Source organism: Tribolium madens, unplaced genomic scaffold, assembly GCF_015345945.1.
Source record: "Tribolium madens isolate multiple individuals breed KSU strain unplaced genomic scaffold, Tmad_KSU_1.1 Scaffold_96;HRSCAF=242;Tcas5.2_LG5, whole genome shotgun sequence".
Lineage (NCBI taxonomy): Eukaryota > Metazoa > Arthropoda > Insecta > Coleoptera > Tenebrionidae > Tribolium > Tribolium madens.
This window is the reverse complement of record NW_025401068.1, coordinates 4,155,764-4,174,178: the sequence shown is the minus strand read 5'-3', so window position 1 is coordinate 4,174,178 and position 18,415 is coordinate 4,155,764. Positions and strand designations below refer to the sequence as shown.

Below are 18,415 nucleotides of genomic sequence, written 5' to 3'. Positions count from 1 at the left end.
GTCAACAGAACCAGGCATAACTCGTTTACACTAATTAGCTCTAATTTTTTCAATTAGAATCCATTTAAATTTCTCAGGATTGGTTATATATTTTATAAAAGCAAATTAATAAAACACCAAATAACTAAATCTGGACTCTATTTGAGCAATAGACTTAAAATAAATAACAATCTGATAAAATGTTGAGAAATTAATGTTTACATAATGGTATATTTAAAAATAAATAAATAAAAAATTGGTAAGACAGAGTACTATAACTACACCTCGTTTACGTTAAAAATGGGGCATGCATAAGCCCCATAACCCCAATCTTGGTGTCAATAACTTCCCTATCGGGATGTGTCTTCTTGTGCGTTTTCAACGCAGAACTCTGCCTAAACGCCTGTCCACATACATCGCAAATGTACGGTTTTTCCCCCGTGTGGATCCGCAAATGCGACGTCAAATCATTCGACTGCGAAAACGCTTTCGTACAAAACTTGCAAACGTAAGGTTTCTCTCCCGTGTGTGTCCTTTTATGTCTGGCTAAAATTCCGGATCGCGAGAACTTCATTTTGCATACGTCACACTCGTACGGTTTTTCCCCCGAGTGGATTCGTTTGTGTTTTGTTAAAGAACTTGACGTCGTGAAGCCGTGATTGCAGATGGGGCACACAAAAGGGCGCGCGCCTGAAACAAATACAAATAATTGCTGCGATTATTTAATTCGAGTTGTTACCGGTGTGTTTTCGCAGATGGGCCGAAAGTTCACCTTTGCTGGCGAAACCGTTACCACAAGTGCTGCAAAGGTGGGCTTTGATGCCGCTGTGGCGGATGGTGTGTTGGCGAAGGTTTCCCAATTGATTAAAGCCCTTGCCACAAGTAGAGCACAAGAAGGGCTTTTCGCCGTTGTGGGTGCGCATGTGGTCTTTCAAATTCGATATTTGGTTAAAACCTGAAGACAAACAGAACTCCTCTTTTAATTATGACAAAACGATCACTTTCAAGTCGCGGTATGTCCAATTTTTCATAAAAACACAAATATAAGTGGCACGTGTTTTAGTAAATATAATACACAGTACTTGAAAAATAGTGACGTGTAATTACATATTTTTTGTTATTTCCTTTACAGACACTTCATAGTTTATAAACTATAAAAAAAATGGAGAATAAGGCTATTTACTTTTTTACATTTTGTAAGTAAATTGGCCCTCCTTGAGTTTTCTTAATTTTAGTTCAGTAAATAAAGATAAGTAGATAAAGTTGGAATGAAAGCATGTTGTAACTTTCTTTATTTGTCACAGTATAAAAATAAAAGACTATTATTGAATTGCATCGGTTTACAAAAATCGTCATAACGAAATAAAGAGCAATTAACTGCCCACTAGACTTACTTTTTTGTTACGTTGCTAACATTTATAAACTGCAATAATGAGAATAAGTATCAATGATCACTTTAATTTCTTCATTTTGATATTACGAAAAGAGACAACTGGAATGTTGGAAAATAATTGTTTAATTGTCATGACAAACAAATTTGTATTTTATTTTGGATATTTCAATAAAGATGTATTTCTAATTCGTCCGTCCTGAAATTTTGAGAGAAAACAACAACAATGGATCTGTTCATGTTTTTTGTAAAAATCTACGTAACTACTTATTTTTTCATTGAAACCAACTAATTCAACATTTATTGATTAACACTTTTTTTAAATAAATATCCAACTATGTGCATAATGAACATATATCCTATTATTTAACTACTTAATTTATTTGTGAGATATTTTTTCATTTGAAATGTTTACTAGTAGACAGCTCTATTTTTCTAAACATAATAAAAAACGATAAAACCACATTTAGAAGTGTTCTGTTTTTTTTAAATTAATAAGAAATGAATTCGGAAGATTTAACTGTTTAAACGAAAATAATACCTTAACCTGCTTTAACTATTTATCTTTAACTGCTGTACAAACTACGATTAAATTTTTTGAATTTTTGAAAATGCATATCATAGAACTATACAGGATGTTCCATTTTTATTGTTACAAATTTAAACAGCTGATAGGATATTCAATTCTAAGACAAAAGTTTCCTATAAACATGTATCTAAAAATGCTTGGTAAGAGAGCTACACCCCCTGGAAGGGGGCTAATATGTTTTTGCTAATATTTCAGAAACCATTTAAGATAGAATTACAAAATTTGGTACAGATGATAACCTTTATACACCTAAACAAATTCAAACATCAAATGTCGAAATTTTTAATCAGGGTCGTACGAAACTGGGGGTGTTTAAGGTAAAAAAATACCCTATTTATCTTGGCTTTAGTTTCTCGATACTTTCAGCAACAAAATCTTAAGTTCGATAGTTTATCACAGAAAAGTCTCTCTTGTGTCGATACGACGTATTGTTTTTAAATAAAATTAATTTAAAATTTATGTTACACACCAATACAACATTCAAATAAATCAGAATTTACAGAATAATAAATTAATAAATTACATCACAGTAACAATAATAACATTAAGTAAATGAATTTGCCTAAATCTAAAAGAGTTGTTCAAAGTGACCACTATTTCGGTCAATGCATAACTAAAGAAACTAAAGCCAAAATAGATAGGGTATTTTTTTACCCTAAACTCCACCAGTTTCGGACGCACCTGATTAAAAATTTCGATATTAGATGTTTGAATTCGTTTAGGGGTATAAAGGTTATCATCTGTACCAAATTTTGTAATTTTATCTTAAATGATTTCTGAAATATTAGCAAAAACCTATTAGCCCCCTTTTAGGGGGTGTAGCTCCCTTACCAAGCATTTTTCGATACATGTTTATAGGAATCTTTTGTCTTAGAATTAAATATCCTATCATCTGTTTAAATTTGTAACAATAAAAACGAAACACCCTGTAGAAAAATCATTTTCCTAAAACCTACTAAAAATTTTATGACACATTATAAGGGATTAACCAAACAATGGCTTGAATTTGTAACCCTCCATAAATGGCACGTTCCTTTGCAAGTGTTGCTGTTCCCACTAAAATAAAACAGGACCGTATTTAAAAGCAAAGTAGTGGTGGAGTTTTACCAAGCTATTATTAAAAAAAAATCATCTTTATTTAATAATAGCTTGTTAATAACCACCTGGCTTTTTTAAATTTCTTAAAATACTTGACACTATTAATAACTACATCAAAAACTATTAAAATATTTCAAGTATTTTAGACAAAAAGAAAGTATATAAGTAATCCGGCCCTGTTAAAAACTGACCTGTTTCCTTGGTTTCTGGGTCTGGATGGGTTCCACTAATTTATGATTTGTTTACCCTCTAGTTTACTCTTAACAATACCGCATTTAAGTTAAAAGTAATAAAATTTTTAGTGGGTCTTAGGAAAACGTTTTTGCTATAAGACTAGGACTAAAACTGTCAGTCCTTTTACCTTTGAGACAAATAGCACAGACATGCGGTTTGATTCCAGAATGTATGTTTCTGTGATTATTAAGTTGCTCCGCCCTCACAAATCCCTTATTACACGTTGGACACACGTGTGGCTTATTCTGTGAATGAATTTTCTTATGTCGATTCAAATGCGCTTGTTTGCTGAATGTTTTCATACAAATTTTGCAAACTATAGATTCCCCGCCACCTTTTTCATGATTTTGAATGTGTGTTTCAAGTTCCTCTTTCTTAATAAATATAAGATTGCATTCGGCGCATGGATAAAGGGCTGTTTCTGTTTTAATAATAATCGTATCTTCATCCTGATCCTGATCTTCTTCACTGAAGTTCTCCAGTTCGAATTTTTGATCGTCCATTTTCATCGCGTGGGCGATTTTGTGCCTCAACAGTAGGTCATTTCGCGAGAATCTCTTATCACATGTATCACACTTGTATGCTTTGATGGCTGAATGAGTCTTTATGTGGCGATTTGCTGCGCTTTCTTTATTGAACACTTTGGGACAATGGGGGCACTTGTATTCCTTGTCCCCTTCGTCGGCTAAAAATTCAAACGCGTCTAAGTCACTATCACTTTTATCCGGTGCGTTAATATGGTCAAAATCGTCACTCAGGTCATGGTTAACTTCCGAGTCTTCTGAAGACAGTTCAGGCTTGATAACTATACTGTAAACGTCCACGTCCCCCTTAGTTTCCACGAAGTGTTTCTCCTCTATAGTGAACTGCTCCTGAAAGGGGCTCTTGCCTAGCCGACTCCGCAGAATTTTGTCTGATTCTTCACATTTTAACTTGAACATATACATATTTACAGTGTCTCTAGCGCAAGTGGTACAGATTTGTTCTGGTAGCCCATCACCGAGTGTCACCTGGGAAGAAACATTTTTAAATTTTGAAAATAATAGCACTCAAAATGTTGATTATTTGTTTTTACCTGGACGGAAGCGAATGCCATCATCATTTCGGAAATATGTATGGAAGTGCCGGTTCTCTCATCGGAGACGAAGATTGACTGGAATTCTCCCGATTCGGTCAAACATGCACGACAAATACTTGTTGAGATTTCTTCGTCCATTATTTTTTAATAGGTTAAAATTGCAACAAAACTTTTGACAATCAATCGAACGCTTCCAGAGCTAACAGCGTTTGCTAGGGTCGCCGCCAGATGGAGCCGGCCAATTTGACAAAAATCCATGTTTTTAACAATTTCCCACGATTTATTTATTTATTTCGTGATTTTAAGGTATTATTTCTTAATTTTTATGTGACAAACACGTTGTAAGTTCTTATTTCTTGTAACTGGGCTTACGTCACATGCCAATCAGGCCTGAAAAAACACAACTCCAGTGGCGTAGGTAAATTTTCTTGATCGATGGGACACAAATAAAACAGTCAGACACTTTATAAAAAATAGCTACAGTGGCGGATACGGAATTTTAGACATTCAATTTATATCAGTTCAAAAAATGTCAATGTAAGCCACGCTTGATGATTGACGTTTGAAACTAGAATTTGAAAGTTTTAGTTGAAATTAATTTTTTGCGTCGATTTTCCGAAACAATAATGCCAACAATACGTGTATTTATATAAGTTTAATAAATTATTTTGATTTGTTGTCATTTTTTCTCCAGCTATCAGGATAAAAATTACAAAAACTGAAAAGTGAGGTTAGTTGCCTAAGGCCTATGTCAGTCGAATGACAAATCATCCGAAATTCCAAAGTTTTATAGACAGTTTAAAAATCGAAGTTGTACTTTAAATTCAAGCAGCCGTTAGGGAACGAGAATTTAAGACTGAGACTTTTAAACTACATATAATATTTATAAAAAAAACTATAAAACTCGTGTTACCTTCAAACTTTTTTCCAACACTAATATTAATATTGTATCAGGATATTTAATAAATTCAGAAATTATTATAGATAAGTATGTCAAAATCGACAAAATGTCAAAATTGCTATGAGTACTATGGTAATAATATCAACAATTAGCGAAAAAACAAATTAAAAGTGTATTTTGACAACATAAGAAGTAAGCTCAGACGCATCATAGATGTATAAGATATCAGTATTCGAAACAATGTAAAAAAATGAAACAAGCACTAACAATAAAATAAATATTTCCCAAAAATGGAAGTTTTATTTTGGTACTCTTTTTTTCCTCAATCATCACTTCCTATGAGACGCTACTGATTTCTTAATTCGTTCTAATTCAATTGGTAATGTAGGTATCTACTATTGATGTTTTTGATCTGTCAATAATTTTGAATTCAACCACGGGAATTCAACGGATCACTCAATTTTCCAATGTGGTTTTTGTGTTTAAATATTAGAATTGTGCAAATATGTATGTGAAAGTTATAACTACGAAACAACCCTCTTATTTGGAAGCTTTATTGCAAGAAAATTGTAATCTTAAACTGGTTTTTAAAGAGGTGAGTTTTTACATATTTTATACTTATTTTTCCACAATTTTTTCTTGTAGAAGAAAGCTGAAAGTCCACATATAATCTCTGGGGAAGAAACTGAAATTCATGAGTTGAGTGATTTTGACCTAACAGGAGATCCTTTAAAAACAGATCTTGGGGGTGATGATATAATTGAAGATATAATTTTAACAAAACCTACTAATTGGTCATCTGAGGAAGCTCAACAGTACCCACTTGCACTATCTGAAGCCAGGTAATAATATTTAAGTAATACTTTATTTCTGCACTGTTATTTTTTTGTAGAACATTTATAAATAACCAGTTGAGGCTTAAGTCACGTAATGAGTCAATATATTGCATCTGTGATGGAAGTGATGCTAAAAAAACTGTTGGATTAGGTACTGTTGTAACCCCCAAAAAAATTGTTAGAACTCTTGTTCACGTTTTGCCTTGTTGTTACGATAATAATAGTGAGCAAACTATTGATCATCTGAAAAATGAGTTCCTAAAATCGTTGAAAAATGCGAACGCGAATGTTAAAACTTTTATTAAAAAATCTTACAATTTGTTTGGCTACAACTTGGAAAATTGTCACTCCTTTCAAAATGTTGAATACAATGGGAATATAACTATTGATGTTTCAACTTTTATGGATAGTAAATCTTCCAAAAATAATACGGTTTCAAAGATGGTAGGTGACAAAGTTTAACAGTTGTAGATTTATATTTTGGTACTTTTAGAATTTTCAAGTTATAATTGGCCATAATAATTCTCGTATTAATCGGTTATATCAAGAATTATGTCTTGTACAATCCTACATTACTCTCCTTCAAGATACACAACGAGTCAACGATAATACTATTATCAATTCTGAACATGATATGGACCCTAGCGACATCAATTCAATAATATTGGATTTTATCCATGCCCAGAAATCATACGGTGGGCGCAGTTTTACCAATTTGGATTTAGAAAATTTGAGGCAAACAAACATTTTGGACAAATTATGGGATAGCTTGAAGCGTAAGTCAGTTGCTATCGCTAGTGGAGTAACAATAAATTAAGGTTTCAGATTGTAAAACTGTGGGTGATTTATGCCATTGTTTCCAATTCTTTTTTGAAGAATTTGAAACAGGAGTTCAGACCGTAGAAGAAAGCGACTGCACCCTTGCAGAACTTGTAAACGGTCGAATTATCGTCTCTTCTTTAAGTCTTCCTCAATGTGTAGAACTCCTCATAGAGTTAGGCTTAATTAAGCTTAAAAATGATTACCTCGCCATCATCACCAGTTTTTATCCATTCGCTAAAGATTCACTTTTGAAGATGTGGAAGTATTTTTTCCCGATCTTAATTATTCTTGATTAATTCTTATTTACCTAGCGATTTGAAAGCCGAGACTAATGTTAACACAGATCTGCAACGCAAGTCTAGAATTAGTGTAAACACCAAATCTGTGATTGCCGACATGACAAGCAACAAACTTAAATTATTTTACTTGGATTCATTGCACAAAGTTAGCGAGTTGATGCTTTTATATAAGGATAATTTGTCAATTTTGGAAGAGTATTTTGATACTTTTTGTGAAGCTGTGTGTAAAAGATTTATAGATAAATTTGAGAAGGTAGTTGTTTGGACTGATCTGAAACAGTTGCGCGTTTGCCACTTCTCAGATGTTGTTTCTTCAACAGGAGATCAGCTGTTTTTGCAAAAGTTTGTATTTGATCATTTAACCATTTATTTTAATTTTTGATTTCAGTAATTCACCCATTACCTTTGCTGTAAAAATGAGTTCTAAAGTGGATTCAGAGGAGATTATCGTGGTGCATCACTTTTCGGAATTTCTTATCCTTCCGCCTTGCGTTTATGATAATTACGGTAAGTTTTCAATTATTTAATTACATCTATAGTAATTTGTGTTGCTTTCTAGAAATCAACTGCGATGAAAAAGATGTTAAAACATTGTATGTTACGAAACTTGTTGGTTATATTGACCATTATTAATTACTTAATTAAAAAATAAAATATATATAAATGATAATTTGATTTATTTTCTCCAAGGGGATTAGACGAAATTGAAAGGGTTGAAAGTATTGCAAGTACAGTGGGAAAAGAATTAAGTTAAACTTTAAAATTCCTCCAGTTTATTGACGAATTGAAATATAAAAGTCTATTTTATACAATAATCGTAAAAGTTTGCCTAAAAATGCTACTTATTAAAATATGATCGCTGCGGGGGTGTGCTAGTGTTACATCTAATTACTTGATTTGTTTCTAAAACCGGTACCATTTAGCAGATTTATGGAATGTTATCGAAACTACAACGTAGTAGCAACCATTTAAAAAATCAATGTCCTTGATCTCTCCTTTGATTTGTGTTCAATATTCCGAAAAAAATTGATTAACACCCTCGTGATCCTGCTGCACCTCTTCCATTTGCACCAAATGTACACTTTTTTTCCCCGTCAAATGTTTAGTCAATAAAGCACTAGAATTGAAACTCTTGAAACAAATAGAGCACGAAAACGGCCTCTCGTGAGTTTTCATATGTTTATTCAGTCTACAAGGATGATAAAACCTCATCTCGCAGACTTTACAAACATAGGGTTTATCACCTTCGTTAGGATTCCCCAAATGGTATCTTTCGTGGTTTTTTAAATCGTTTGAATTTGAATACGCCTTAGGACAAGCTTTGCAACGATAAGGCTTGTACCCTGTATGCACCCACATGTGTCTGTTCAACCTTGTAGAGCTCACAAATCCTTTTCCGCACTCGTTGCAAAGGTAGGGCCGTTCGTTCGTATGGTAGGTCCGAATATGTAATTGCAAATTATCAGACTGACTAAACGTTTTCCCGCAATAATTGCAACAGTAGGGCAGACTTTCCGCATGTAGAACCTTGTGGCGTTCTAAGTTTGATGAAATTTTGAAACCCTTGCCGCAAGTGTCACACTTGTAGGGTTTGTGGGATTGATGGGTCCGCATATGCCCTACGACGCCGGCCCACCGGACAAAACCCTTGTTGCAGATTTGGCATTTGAAGGGTCTTTCTCCCGTATGTGTGCGCATGTGGACTCGAAATGTGCTGGGATTAGGGTAACGTTTCCCGCAGATTTTGCAACCGTAATCTTTAGCGACCATGTGACCTTTCAAATGGCCAATTAGACGTTTGCGTTCTTTGAATTCTTTACGACATATGTTGCACTTGAGGTTCTTTTGCTTGCAATCGTTCAGTTTGTGGTCTTTCAATGCGGATAAGGAGTTGAACTGTTGGTTACAACTGGTACAGTTGACGGTTATTTCGAGGGGGTCGATGACGTTTGATAGGATTTTATCGGGGATTAGGATTGGTTTGATGGGGATTAGGGGCGGAGGGTCCTCTGGTAGAGTTTTCATGACTGGAGCTTCGTTATTGTCGGCTCTTTTGGTGGGTTCTAAGGGGACTAGAGGTGGAGGACCGTCGGGGAAACTTGATAGGGCTTGCTGCTGGTCTTCCTCCACTTTAACAAACTCGATGGAATACTCGCTTTCTTCCGAGATGACATTGCCTTTGTCGTCTTTGATAAAGTCGTCGATCATTTTGTTAGCTTTGACTTTACTTTTCCTCATCAAACGCGCACTTTTCTTCACTTGACGCTTGCTTAATGGAATGTCTTCTTCACTAACTTCGCCAAAATCTTCATTGTTAGATTGTTCAATCTGGGCTTCGCTGATCGCTATGTCTAGGATATCCTTTTGTTTCATTTTATTCTGTTTTAGGTACGTCCTTAAAATCCTATCGCTCCGTTCCATTTTCTTCTTAAATGTGTAAAACTTTGCAATTAAATGAAAACATGTGATGCAAACGTGGGGTGGAAGCTCGTCATCCTCACATACCTTAAATAAATTGTATTTTTTGTTGTAGAACTAATTTTAAGATAACCTTTACCTGTATTGAAGCACAATTTTCCATCATTTTTGGCAACTTTGTCGGGAAAATCTCCCTTAAATGGCCCCGTTCACTTAAACAGGTCCTACACACTTTATTCACATTGATTATTCTCATTCTAATCTTCATTTTAGACATTTCAGTGTATTAGTTTGGAATTGCTTTGTTGTCGACAGCCATCACATCAGCTGTTGTGTGCACCACATAATCCAAAAACCGCATTCAAGCCTATGAATCAAGATTTTTCTCTAGAAATTTTAAATTTGAAGCAATTTCAAAGTCATAATATAGTTTTTCAGATCATTCATATCCTTATGCCAAAAAATTGATTTGAATGCAAATTAGGAATGTTGTGTTATTATCATTGTTGCCAGTGCAGTGGCGTAACGAAGTGTCATAGAAACTGCGCAATCAGCATTATTATTTTCATTCATGTGTAAAAATAGCTTTTATTTTTGTTTATTTTATTTACAAAAATCTATCCGATTATATGTTACAGATTATGCAACAATGGTATAGGCGCGGGCAGAATAAGCGTCACCTGAGTCTTATTCACACACCCATCACTCGTCTTCACTTCGATATCCTGAACATTATTTCCAATAAACTCATCAGTAACGACTTCTGTTTCCAAATTGACAAATTCGTTCTTAAAAAATAGAGCTTCAGTATTTTGGTAGGCCTTATCCTCCATAACTTCGGTATATTTTTCTTTTTGTTTTTCACTTTTCCTTCTTTTCTTATCACATTCATGAGTCTTCCGGTGTGTCCTTAAAGTCCCACTTTGGTTGAACGCTTTGCCGCAAACATTACATCCATAAGGCCGCTCTCCAGTATGTATTCGTTCATGTTTGACCAACAACGCCCTAGACGTAAACGCTTTGGGGCAATTTGAGCAAGAAAATGGCTTTTCACCAGTGTGAGATCTGATATGGATGGTTAATTGGCCTAAAACAAGAAATTTGTGTTCGAGGCGAAGCCGAGTATGACGACATACCGGTAGTTGACATTCGCTTGCCACAAATATTGCATAACACAGGTTTATCGCCACTGTGGGTCCTCTGGTGACTTTTCATATCTGTTGATTGTCGAAACGCCATACCACAAATATGACAAACATAAGGCCTCTCATTTGTGTGTTTCCTCATATGCACTTTTAGAACACTTTGAGACATGAAACGTCCATTACAAATTGTACAAACGAATTTTTTGTCACCAGTGTGGATCCTCTGGTGGTAATGAAGGGCCCCGCTTTGGCGAAAACCCTTACCACATGTGGAACACAAGTGTGGTTTTTCCCCAGTGTGATTTTTCATATGTTCAGCTAGAAAACTGGGATAGGGGAATTCTTTGTTGCAAATATCACACGAGTGTTTCTTTTTCACGTAATTTGTATCATGGATTCTCATATGTCGTCGTAAGCTTTCTGCTGTAAGGCACCCTACAACAAAATTGCATTCGTAATGATTATTTTAATGATTATCAAAATTCATTTTACCTCTATTACAGACTTTGCATGGGAAAGGTTTCTCATCGGTATGCTTGTACTGATGCTGTTTTAATAAATATTCATACATGAATTGTTTGTTACAGTTTTTACAAAAAAATTTCTTATCTTCGTCTTTGGCATGTGATCGTTGGTGGACATTCAAGTGCATCTTTTTCGGGAATGATTGGGAACACTGATCACATTTGAAAGGATTGCCATCCTTGTGAGTGCTTTTATTATGCTTATTGAGGCTAGTTTTATTGCTGAAAGTCAATTTACATATGCTACATTCAAATACACCATCTTTCGACAAATTAAGGTCTTCTTCTGAGTTGATTAGATCACTACTTTGGTTCTTTAAATCACACTTCGTATCCAAAACTTCAACCAACTCTTTCTTCGCATTCCTAAGAATAGCATCTGAAGAAATACATATCTGGACTAAATCAAAACAGTCAAAAATTTTTGTAACACATGTAGAGCATAAAATATTCGTAAGGCCATCGTCTTCAGTTATCTACAAGTAACAAAAAAAAAATTAAAAAATAATTGTTTATCAAGAATAGTTAACCTCCAAATTTGTTATTTGGCGTAAAAAATCCACAATGTAGGTTTCACTGTCTGAAATCGTTGCGTCAAATAAATACACACCGTTTTTTGTCTCTTTAATACAGATTCGGCAGTGTTTCGCAAACTTTTCCATTTTTTGGACAATAAATTCTTGTAGTGCTTCTGTGCAGGTAAATAAATAGTAAAACCAGCAAACTGTCAAAACATGATAATATTGTCAGTGGCGTACATACTCGTTTGTTTCTTGAGTGGGGAAAAATAATAACAGTCCTATCGGGGTCGCTGTGTCTATTTTACAATTAAGATTAATTTTATTAGAGATTTTCTTTCACTTTGTACTTTTCTTAAACTATTAAAAAAATCTGCAATAACACACCACCAACAAGATTTAGCTTTGATTTAGCTTTTTGGTTAATACAATAAGTCTAAGTAAAAAAGATTAAAAAGAATCAAACTTTAATTAACCGTTCAGATATGTTTGATGACAACATTTTTAAACAAACTTAAATGTATAACCTACCTACAGATACAAAATATGTTTAACATAAACAATTATCAGTTTTGTACTTATGATGTAAAAAGAAAGAATTATGGTAACTGTACAAAAAAAATACAGAGGATACATACCTATATGTATAAATGCCTGATATACATTTAAGTATCTCATTTTATATAACACAAAATTCTAAAACCCTTACAACTTATTGGAATTTTGAGACAAAAATAAAACTGTTGTATAAAAATGTATGTATGTTTTAATAAATATAAAAAACTAACGCTTATCTAAGGCTTCCCCACAACAACTGGCTCAATTGTGGTTAAATTAGAGTAAAAATCTTAAACAGGCTACGTTGATCCATCACACATTACACACGATGAATTTTTATTTTACAAAATTACTTAGAAATCTATTTATAAACTACGAATTTAAAGCTGGTTTTAATAAGCACTAACAGTACGTGACGACAGTATGTCAGTTCAGATTATGCCTCGCCTTCATATGCAACTTGAGATGATACTTCCTCGAAAGAACGGCTTTACAAATCGGACATCGAGTATTTCCGGCATGGACCGGTTTATGCTGTTGCAGACTGTACGGATGCGAGAAGACTTTATTACAGATGTTACACTTGACAGTATTGATGGGCCAAGAGGTGCTCTTACTCGCCTTTGCTGGAACAATACATTTAAACGTTATGTCGTGCTTTCATGTGCATTTTCAAGTTGTATTTTCGCGATAGTACGGCGTGACATATCGGACATTGCGTATTGCCCGAATGCACCGCTTTGTGATGGTGCAAGCTGTACGGATGCGAGAACATTTTGTTGCAAATGGAACACTTCAAGCAGTCCTCGGAAAAATTACTCTGTTTGATTTTTGTGTCGATATCCAGTACCGTTGGCGATTCGAGAATTGTCCTCTCAACTGGAAAACAATACTACATCAGGATGGTAACTCACATCTGCAAGACTTGTAAAAGGAACGCTTCTTAGACAAGACAAATCAGCGGCTTTACTGAATTTTATGTTTTTGTTTCGTTACATTTTACAAGTCTTACGTAACAATGTAACTATCACATAACAACAGTATAATCACTAAAATACAAATTATTCACGTACAGAACTTTGTGTTAATTAAAGCAGAAAGCTTGCAGATGGACGTTACAAATCCAGGTGTTGGGTATTGTCTTTTTAAAATAAAATTAATGTCTTATTTTATTTAATCACCGGTGATTTTTTCGGTTATATGATTTCATTTTTGGATACCGATAATAGATCTGTCACCAAATTGTAAACACGAATTTCAAAACGATAATGCATAAATATATTAATGAGTCATCAAATAATAAAGGTGTTGAACTATACAGATATATTTCATAATGAATAATTATCTGAATTTTTAATAATTGCGATAAGCAACAAACTGTCCTAATAAGGTATTAAATAAAATTTGCATTTGCATACTGTCGAAAATTTTCCTTCAATTTTAAAGAAAGTAACTAAATTACTGGCAAATTTGTAAACGAATTAATTGTTGCTCTTACACTAGAGACAACAAAAGAATAAAACATACAAAAACAATTTATTGGTTTGATTTTCATATTATTTTCACAAATTCGACGGATGTACATGCTCCTCATTTGCATTTATTAGATTGTAATCGTAATTGTAATAAGCCGAGCGTTGCATTTAATAAAATAATACTTTAAACATCTCCAATATATTTTGCCATATTTTTTTTTATTAGTTCTATATGTAAAACCGTTTTAAGAGAGTCTTCGACCATTATTTTCCACTTTCGGAAGACGACTTCTACTAAATTTTCATTAATTCGTTTCGCTACAGAATACAACGAAAGTTTATTTTAGGTTTTCAAAAACGTATTAAAAAGTAGTAAAGTATTAAATTACAAGTCTTTAAAGAACGGTAAAATAACTTTTTGATAAATATTAACGTAATCTCTCCAATGTCTTTATTTTTTTGTGAAATTTAAAAGAGCATATATTATTCGCCCTTTAACACATGAAATAATAAAATTAAAAAATAATTAATAATAATAGCCATTTAGCAATTTATTCAAGACTTTCTGGCCTAAACTTTTTGGAATATTTAAATCAATGCAATTAATAATTTAATAATAAAATTAATGAAAATATTTTCGTTTGAAATGACTAACTAGCATAGAAATTCAATCTCATATACATTTTGTGTGAAATCCCAAATTTCTAATAATTTTTTAGAGGTAAAAAGCAATAAATAAATACTGTAGATAATTAAAATTACTTACTTTTGATGTCCTCCTCGCAGCCCCTTTGACCTAAACCGATAGATTTTAAGTAATAAAACGCATCAAAATTAGGTTTCCTTACCCGTCCCAAAAAATTCCCTAGTATCATTTGATTGTTCAGTTTGTAAAAGTGGATCCTCCAAAGGATCCTCATAATTAACAAACTCACTGGGTTCTGATTTAATATCAGACATAAAAAGTGTATCACTTTCTTGTCTACCCAGTTTAATCTGCGTCTGTGTTACTTCCGGTTCCTGTACTCTTCTCTTAATCGCTTTTTTAGGATCTTCACTCGCTGTTGATACTAACAACAAAAATCAACTCATTGACTTGCAAATTCGTAAAACTTACTTGAAATTTGTTCTGTGAAAGTTTCCTGTGTCGGTTCCCTAGTAGTGGCCGTTTGTGCATTTTGTTCACTATCACTTGTAAGTTTGTCACTGGTGTCATCGGTGAGTCCACTGATTTGCAACAACTGAGCGGTTTTTAAAAAAGAGTCTAATTTCGAGGTATCGACACTAACTTCCCCATTGTAAATAAAATGAAGTATATCTGATAAAACACTATATTCCACCCCGTATAAAATGATCACTGGGTGTTGGCAAGGCACGTCTTTGAAAGTGTCCCGGAAGTAGGTGCTACATGCGGAAAGGAGCATTTTGTGCGCCCTAATCTTCCGCCCTTCACAACACAAAGTAACATCGGTTAATTCGTTTGAGGTTAATAAATTATCAAACGCTTTTCGGACATGGTCCATGTGGTTTTTCCAGTTCACGGAATATTCTTTATTGGAATCAGAGTTCATTTTGATCACTGGTGGTTGTCACTTAAAATGAACGTTGAAGAACTCGTAAACATTCGGTTACAGTTAACTAGATGGCCACAGGGAGGTCAATCCCAGTTCAAAAGGTCAATAATTACGTCACAACTTCGCTGTATTTTAACCAGCAAGCGAAGAAATGGCTTGGAAACATCCACAGTTTATATAACATGCAATTTCCACGTTTTGTAGCTCAATTATTCACAAATTAATAATAAAATAAATGCAGAAACTGTCAAAAAATTACTGTCAAACGGTCATGACTTTTCGGAATAAACATGAATCGTTTTTTGGGAATTAATTCGTGCGGTTTTAAAGATTTTCATTCCTAATTTTTCTTATCACTTTTCCAATTAATTATTTATTACTTATATTTTTTTAATTGGGACACGCTAATCACTAATCAGTAAGCACTCAGACAAGTAAATTTGTCGCCAACATAACTTGTTAAAAACCCCAGATTTGACATTGTCAATGGTCATTGAAGTCATTGTCAAATAAACGTCAAAAAAGTAAATAATTAGCAATGGCGCGTCAAAACAATAAAAATGTTTTTTAAATGTTTACAATGAATTACAGTAAAGAAACGCAATAATTTTAGGCCGCGAACGTCAGGGCTACAATCATGTTCGAAGTCAGATGATAAAAATAATTTTTTATGGAAAATATGATGGAATGTTTAAACGAATTGTTGATGCATGCTATCATTCAGAATGATTTAAAATGCCTCAAGTGTTACTTAAAGAGAGGTATGATTCAAATCACAATATTACATAAAATGATTTAAGTTTAATTAGGTGTAAACATAAACAAAATCTGTTCAACTGGAATGACCCTCTTGGGAGTTGCAGCTGAGACAGGGAATCTCTCAATAGTCAAAACACTGATTGACTATTCCAATTGCTCCAGTATTGATTTCAGTATAAAAAGTGAGATAAGCACAAAATCAAACCTTTTACTAGATTTAAATAACCCAGAACCAAAGTACAAAAACATTGGCTATTTTGTTGTACGGAAAGATGTTGAAGAACCCGATTTTGGGGAAGGTCCCACCCCTGAGGGCATGGAAGCCCTGGAATGGGACATGGAAGTTAACACCGAATCCACAGAACCTGAAAAAGAAGAACCCCAAGAAATGAACATCTACCAATGGTACGCTAACATCCTAAATCAGAGTTCTTTAGTTCTGAAATCACCAGATAACGACATTGCGCGACTTGATAGTCACGGTAAAAATGTCTTACATTACGCTGTGCGATCGGGTAACATGGAACTGGTCAGATACCTAGTTGAAACATTTAATGAAATCAGCATAAATCAAAGCGACGCCGCCTCAGTGAGCCCCCTACACATTGCAGTCTTCAAATGTCATCTTCCCTTGGTTCGCTACTTGGTCGACAAGGGGGCCAACGTGAACTGCGCTTGTCGCGAACGCCAGACACCCCTGCATGTGGCCGCCCAGCATGGATACATTGAAATCATGCAAGTTTTGATAGAGAACGAGGCTGATATCAACGTTTTTGATATGAAAGAGCGTTCGCCTCTATCTCTAGCTGTGTTGGGCTCTAGGGAAGCTGCAGTGGAATTGTTGATAAAAAACGGGGCCAGACTTAATCAGGAGGATGCGGCGGGATACACGCCCTTGAGAAGAGCAGTTTGGAATGATTCCACACCAATCGCGATGATGTTACTGAACGCAGGAGCGAGAGTTGTGCAGTCACATTACTTACTGCATGCCGCCGCAAGAAGTAATAATCCGGAGATGGTCAAGGCATTGCATGAAGCAGGGGCGCTTTTGAATATAAGGGATGATCAAGGGAATACGCCGTTGATGGTGGCGTGCTCGAGGAAGAACTTGACAGTGGCGAGATATCTACTCAAAAATGGTGAGGTTTGCGTTATGTAATTAGTTGACAGTGTTTGGTGTTGTGCAATTTTTTCGTAATTAATTTTTCTCTAGGTGCCAACGTGAATGCCGTAAACAACATCAACGGCATGACGGCTCTCCACATTTGCGTACAAGACATCCGCGAAAAGCGAAGTTTGGAGCATTTAATCGACCTTTTGGTTTCCTACGGCGCCGACATGAACGCAACAAGCTACCAGGGAAGTGTCCTCTTCTACTCCATTATTTTAGAAAATCTCCATGGGGCCGATGCGTTAGTTCGGCACGGAGTTGATGTCAATTTACGCGACGAACGAGCTTATTTCGATAATTTAAGTCTTGCGAAAAGACACGGAAATCTCGAATTGGTCAAGTTGATAGTTTACGCCGGCTTTCGTTTATCGAATATGGCCTTTGAATTGAATTCGTTACGGAATCAACCTGACGATCCCGTACACGATTTTTTGGTTTACGTGAAAAGCACACCCTTACAACTCAAGGAAATATGCAGGATTAAAATAAGAGGGTGTCTCGGGCGACATCTTCTGAGTAAAATCACCAAGTTGCCGTTGCCGGTGTGGTTGCAACGATACTTGGCTTTAGAAATATTGTGAAATGATCTCTGTATTAATGTAACAAGTGTGTAGCTTCAGTATTCAAATCTAGTAGATTTTCACGAGAGGACCATTGTGTGTTGCCGTTGATAGAAAGAAGTAGTGTTCTTAAATATATGCTGAGAGGTTTAAAAGTGGGCTGGAGAAACCTGTTTCAGTTGACACAACATCAAGTTTTGGCAATTATTATGAAAAAAAAATCTTCAATTCTGTTGCCAACTCAAACGTTGCTTCTTGATAAAACACAAAGATTGTTGCACCCATTTCTAAACCATATGTGTACTTAGATCACCCCAGCATTCCCTCCTTTACCCGATTATAGTCACTAGTCAGTTTAATATATATTTTGTTCTTATAAAAAATAGATATACAATTTATTAATTTTGTGATATTGTTGTAGTGATTAGGATGAATAAATTTTTGTATTAAAGTGGTTTCTAATACCAACAAACATAAAACGGGAGCA

At 34.6% G+C, this 18,415-nt stretch overlaps 5 protein-coding genes and 1 long non-coding RNA gene across 7 annotated transcripts; 3 read left to right on the top strand and 3 right to left on the bottom strand.

The window, feature by feature from the left end:
- Positions 1-127: 127 nt before the first annotated feature.
- LOC123013899 (zinc finger protein 62 homolog) lies at positions 128-15,918 on the bottom strand. Its single transcript, XM_044412759.1, has 9 exons — positions 14,982-15,918; positions 14,713-14,934; positions 14,631-14,660; positions 13,036-13,268; positions 8,457-9,731; positions 4,366-4,509; positions 3,418-4,300; positions 719-934; positions 128-669 (listed from the first exon to the last, which is right to left on the bottom strand). The coding sequence occupies exons 1-9, from the start codon at positions 15,433-15,435 to the stop codon at positions 269-271; spliced, it is 3,858 nt and encodes a 1,285-aa protein (XP_044268694.1). The 5' UTR covers positions 15,436-15,918; the 3' UTR covers positions 128-268.
- Positions 5,674-7,896, top strand: LOC123013009. The gene is made up of 8 exons (XM_044411291.1): positions 5,674-5,864; positions 5,915-6,111; positions 6,162-6,549; positions 6,599-6,881; positions 6,931-7,189; positions 7,239-7,568; positions 7,615-7,733; positions 7,786-7,896. The coding sequence occupies exons 1-8, from the start codon at positions 5,775-5,777 to the stop codon at positions 7,857-7,859; spliced, it is 1,740 nt and encodes a 579-aa protein (XP_044267226.1). The 5' UTR covers positions 5,674-5,774; the 3' UTR covers positions 7,860-7,896.
- LOC123013011 (zinc finger protein 2 homolog) lies at positions 7,983-10,141 on the bottom strand. The gene is made up of 2 exons (XM_044411294.1): positions 9,784-10,141; positions 7,983-9,731 (listed from the first exon to the last, which is right to left on the bottom strand). Exons 1-2 carry the CDS (start codon positions 9,919-9,921, stop codon positions 8,235-8,237), a joined length of 1,635 nt encoding a protein of 544 aa, XP_044267229.1. The 5' UTR covers positions 9,922-10,141; the 3' UTR covers positions 7,983-8,234.
- LOC123013016 lies at positions 9,618-10,621 on the top strand. Its single transcript, XR_006413247.1, has 3 exons — positions 9,618-9,706; positions 9,760-9,865; positions 9,918-10,621. It is a non-coding gene; the product is annotated as an uncharacterized LOC123013016 (long non-coding RNA).
- On the bottom strand, positions 10,205-12,815 carry LOC123013012 (zinc finger protein OZF-like). The gene is made up of 4 exons (XM_044411295.1): positions 11,844-12,815; positions 11,282-11,789; positions 10,781-11,224; positions 10,205-10,731 (listed from the first exon to the last, which is right to left on the bottom strand). Exons 1-4 carry the CDS (start codon positions 11,973-11,975, stop codon positions 10,277-10,279), a joined length of 1,539 nt encoding a protein of 512 aa, XP_044267230.1. The 5' UTR covers positions 11,976-12,815; the 3' UTR covers positions 10,205-10,276.
- LOC123013010 (ankyrin-1) lies at positions 15,917-18,379 on the top strand. 2 transcript variants are annotated; one of them, XM_044411293.1, is made up of 4 exons: positions 15,956-16,000; positions 16,052-16,199; positions 16,248-17,336; positions 17,411-18,379. In XM_044411293.1, exons 2-4 carry the CDS (start codon positions 16,109-16,111, stop codon positions 17,947-17,949), a joined length of 1,719 nt encoding a protein of 572 aa, XP_044267228.1. In that variant the 5' UTR covers positions 15,956-16,000; positions 16,052-16,108; the 3' UTR covers positions 17,950-18,379. The 2 variants fall into 2 exon arrangements, with proteins under 2 accessions (XP_044267227.1, XP_044267228.1); XM_044411292.1 differs by having other exon boundaries at positions 15,917-16,199.
- The last annotated feature ends 36 nt before the right edge of the window (positions 18,380-18,415 follow it).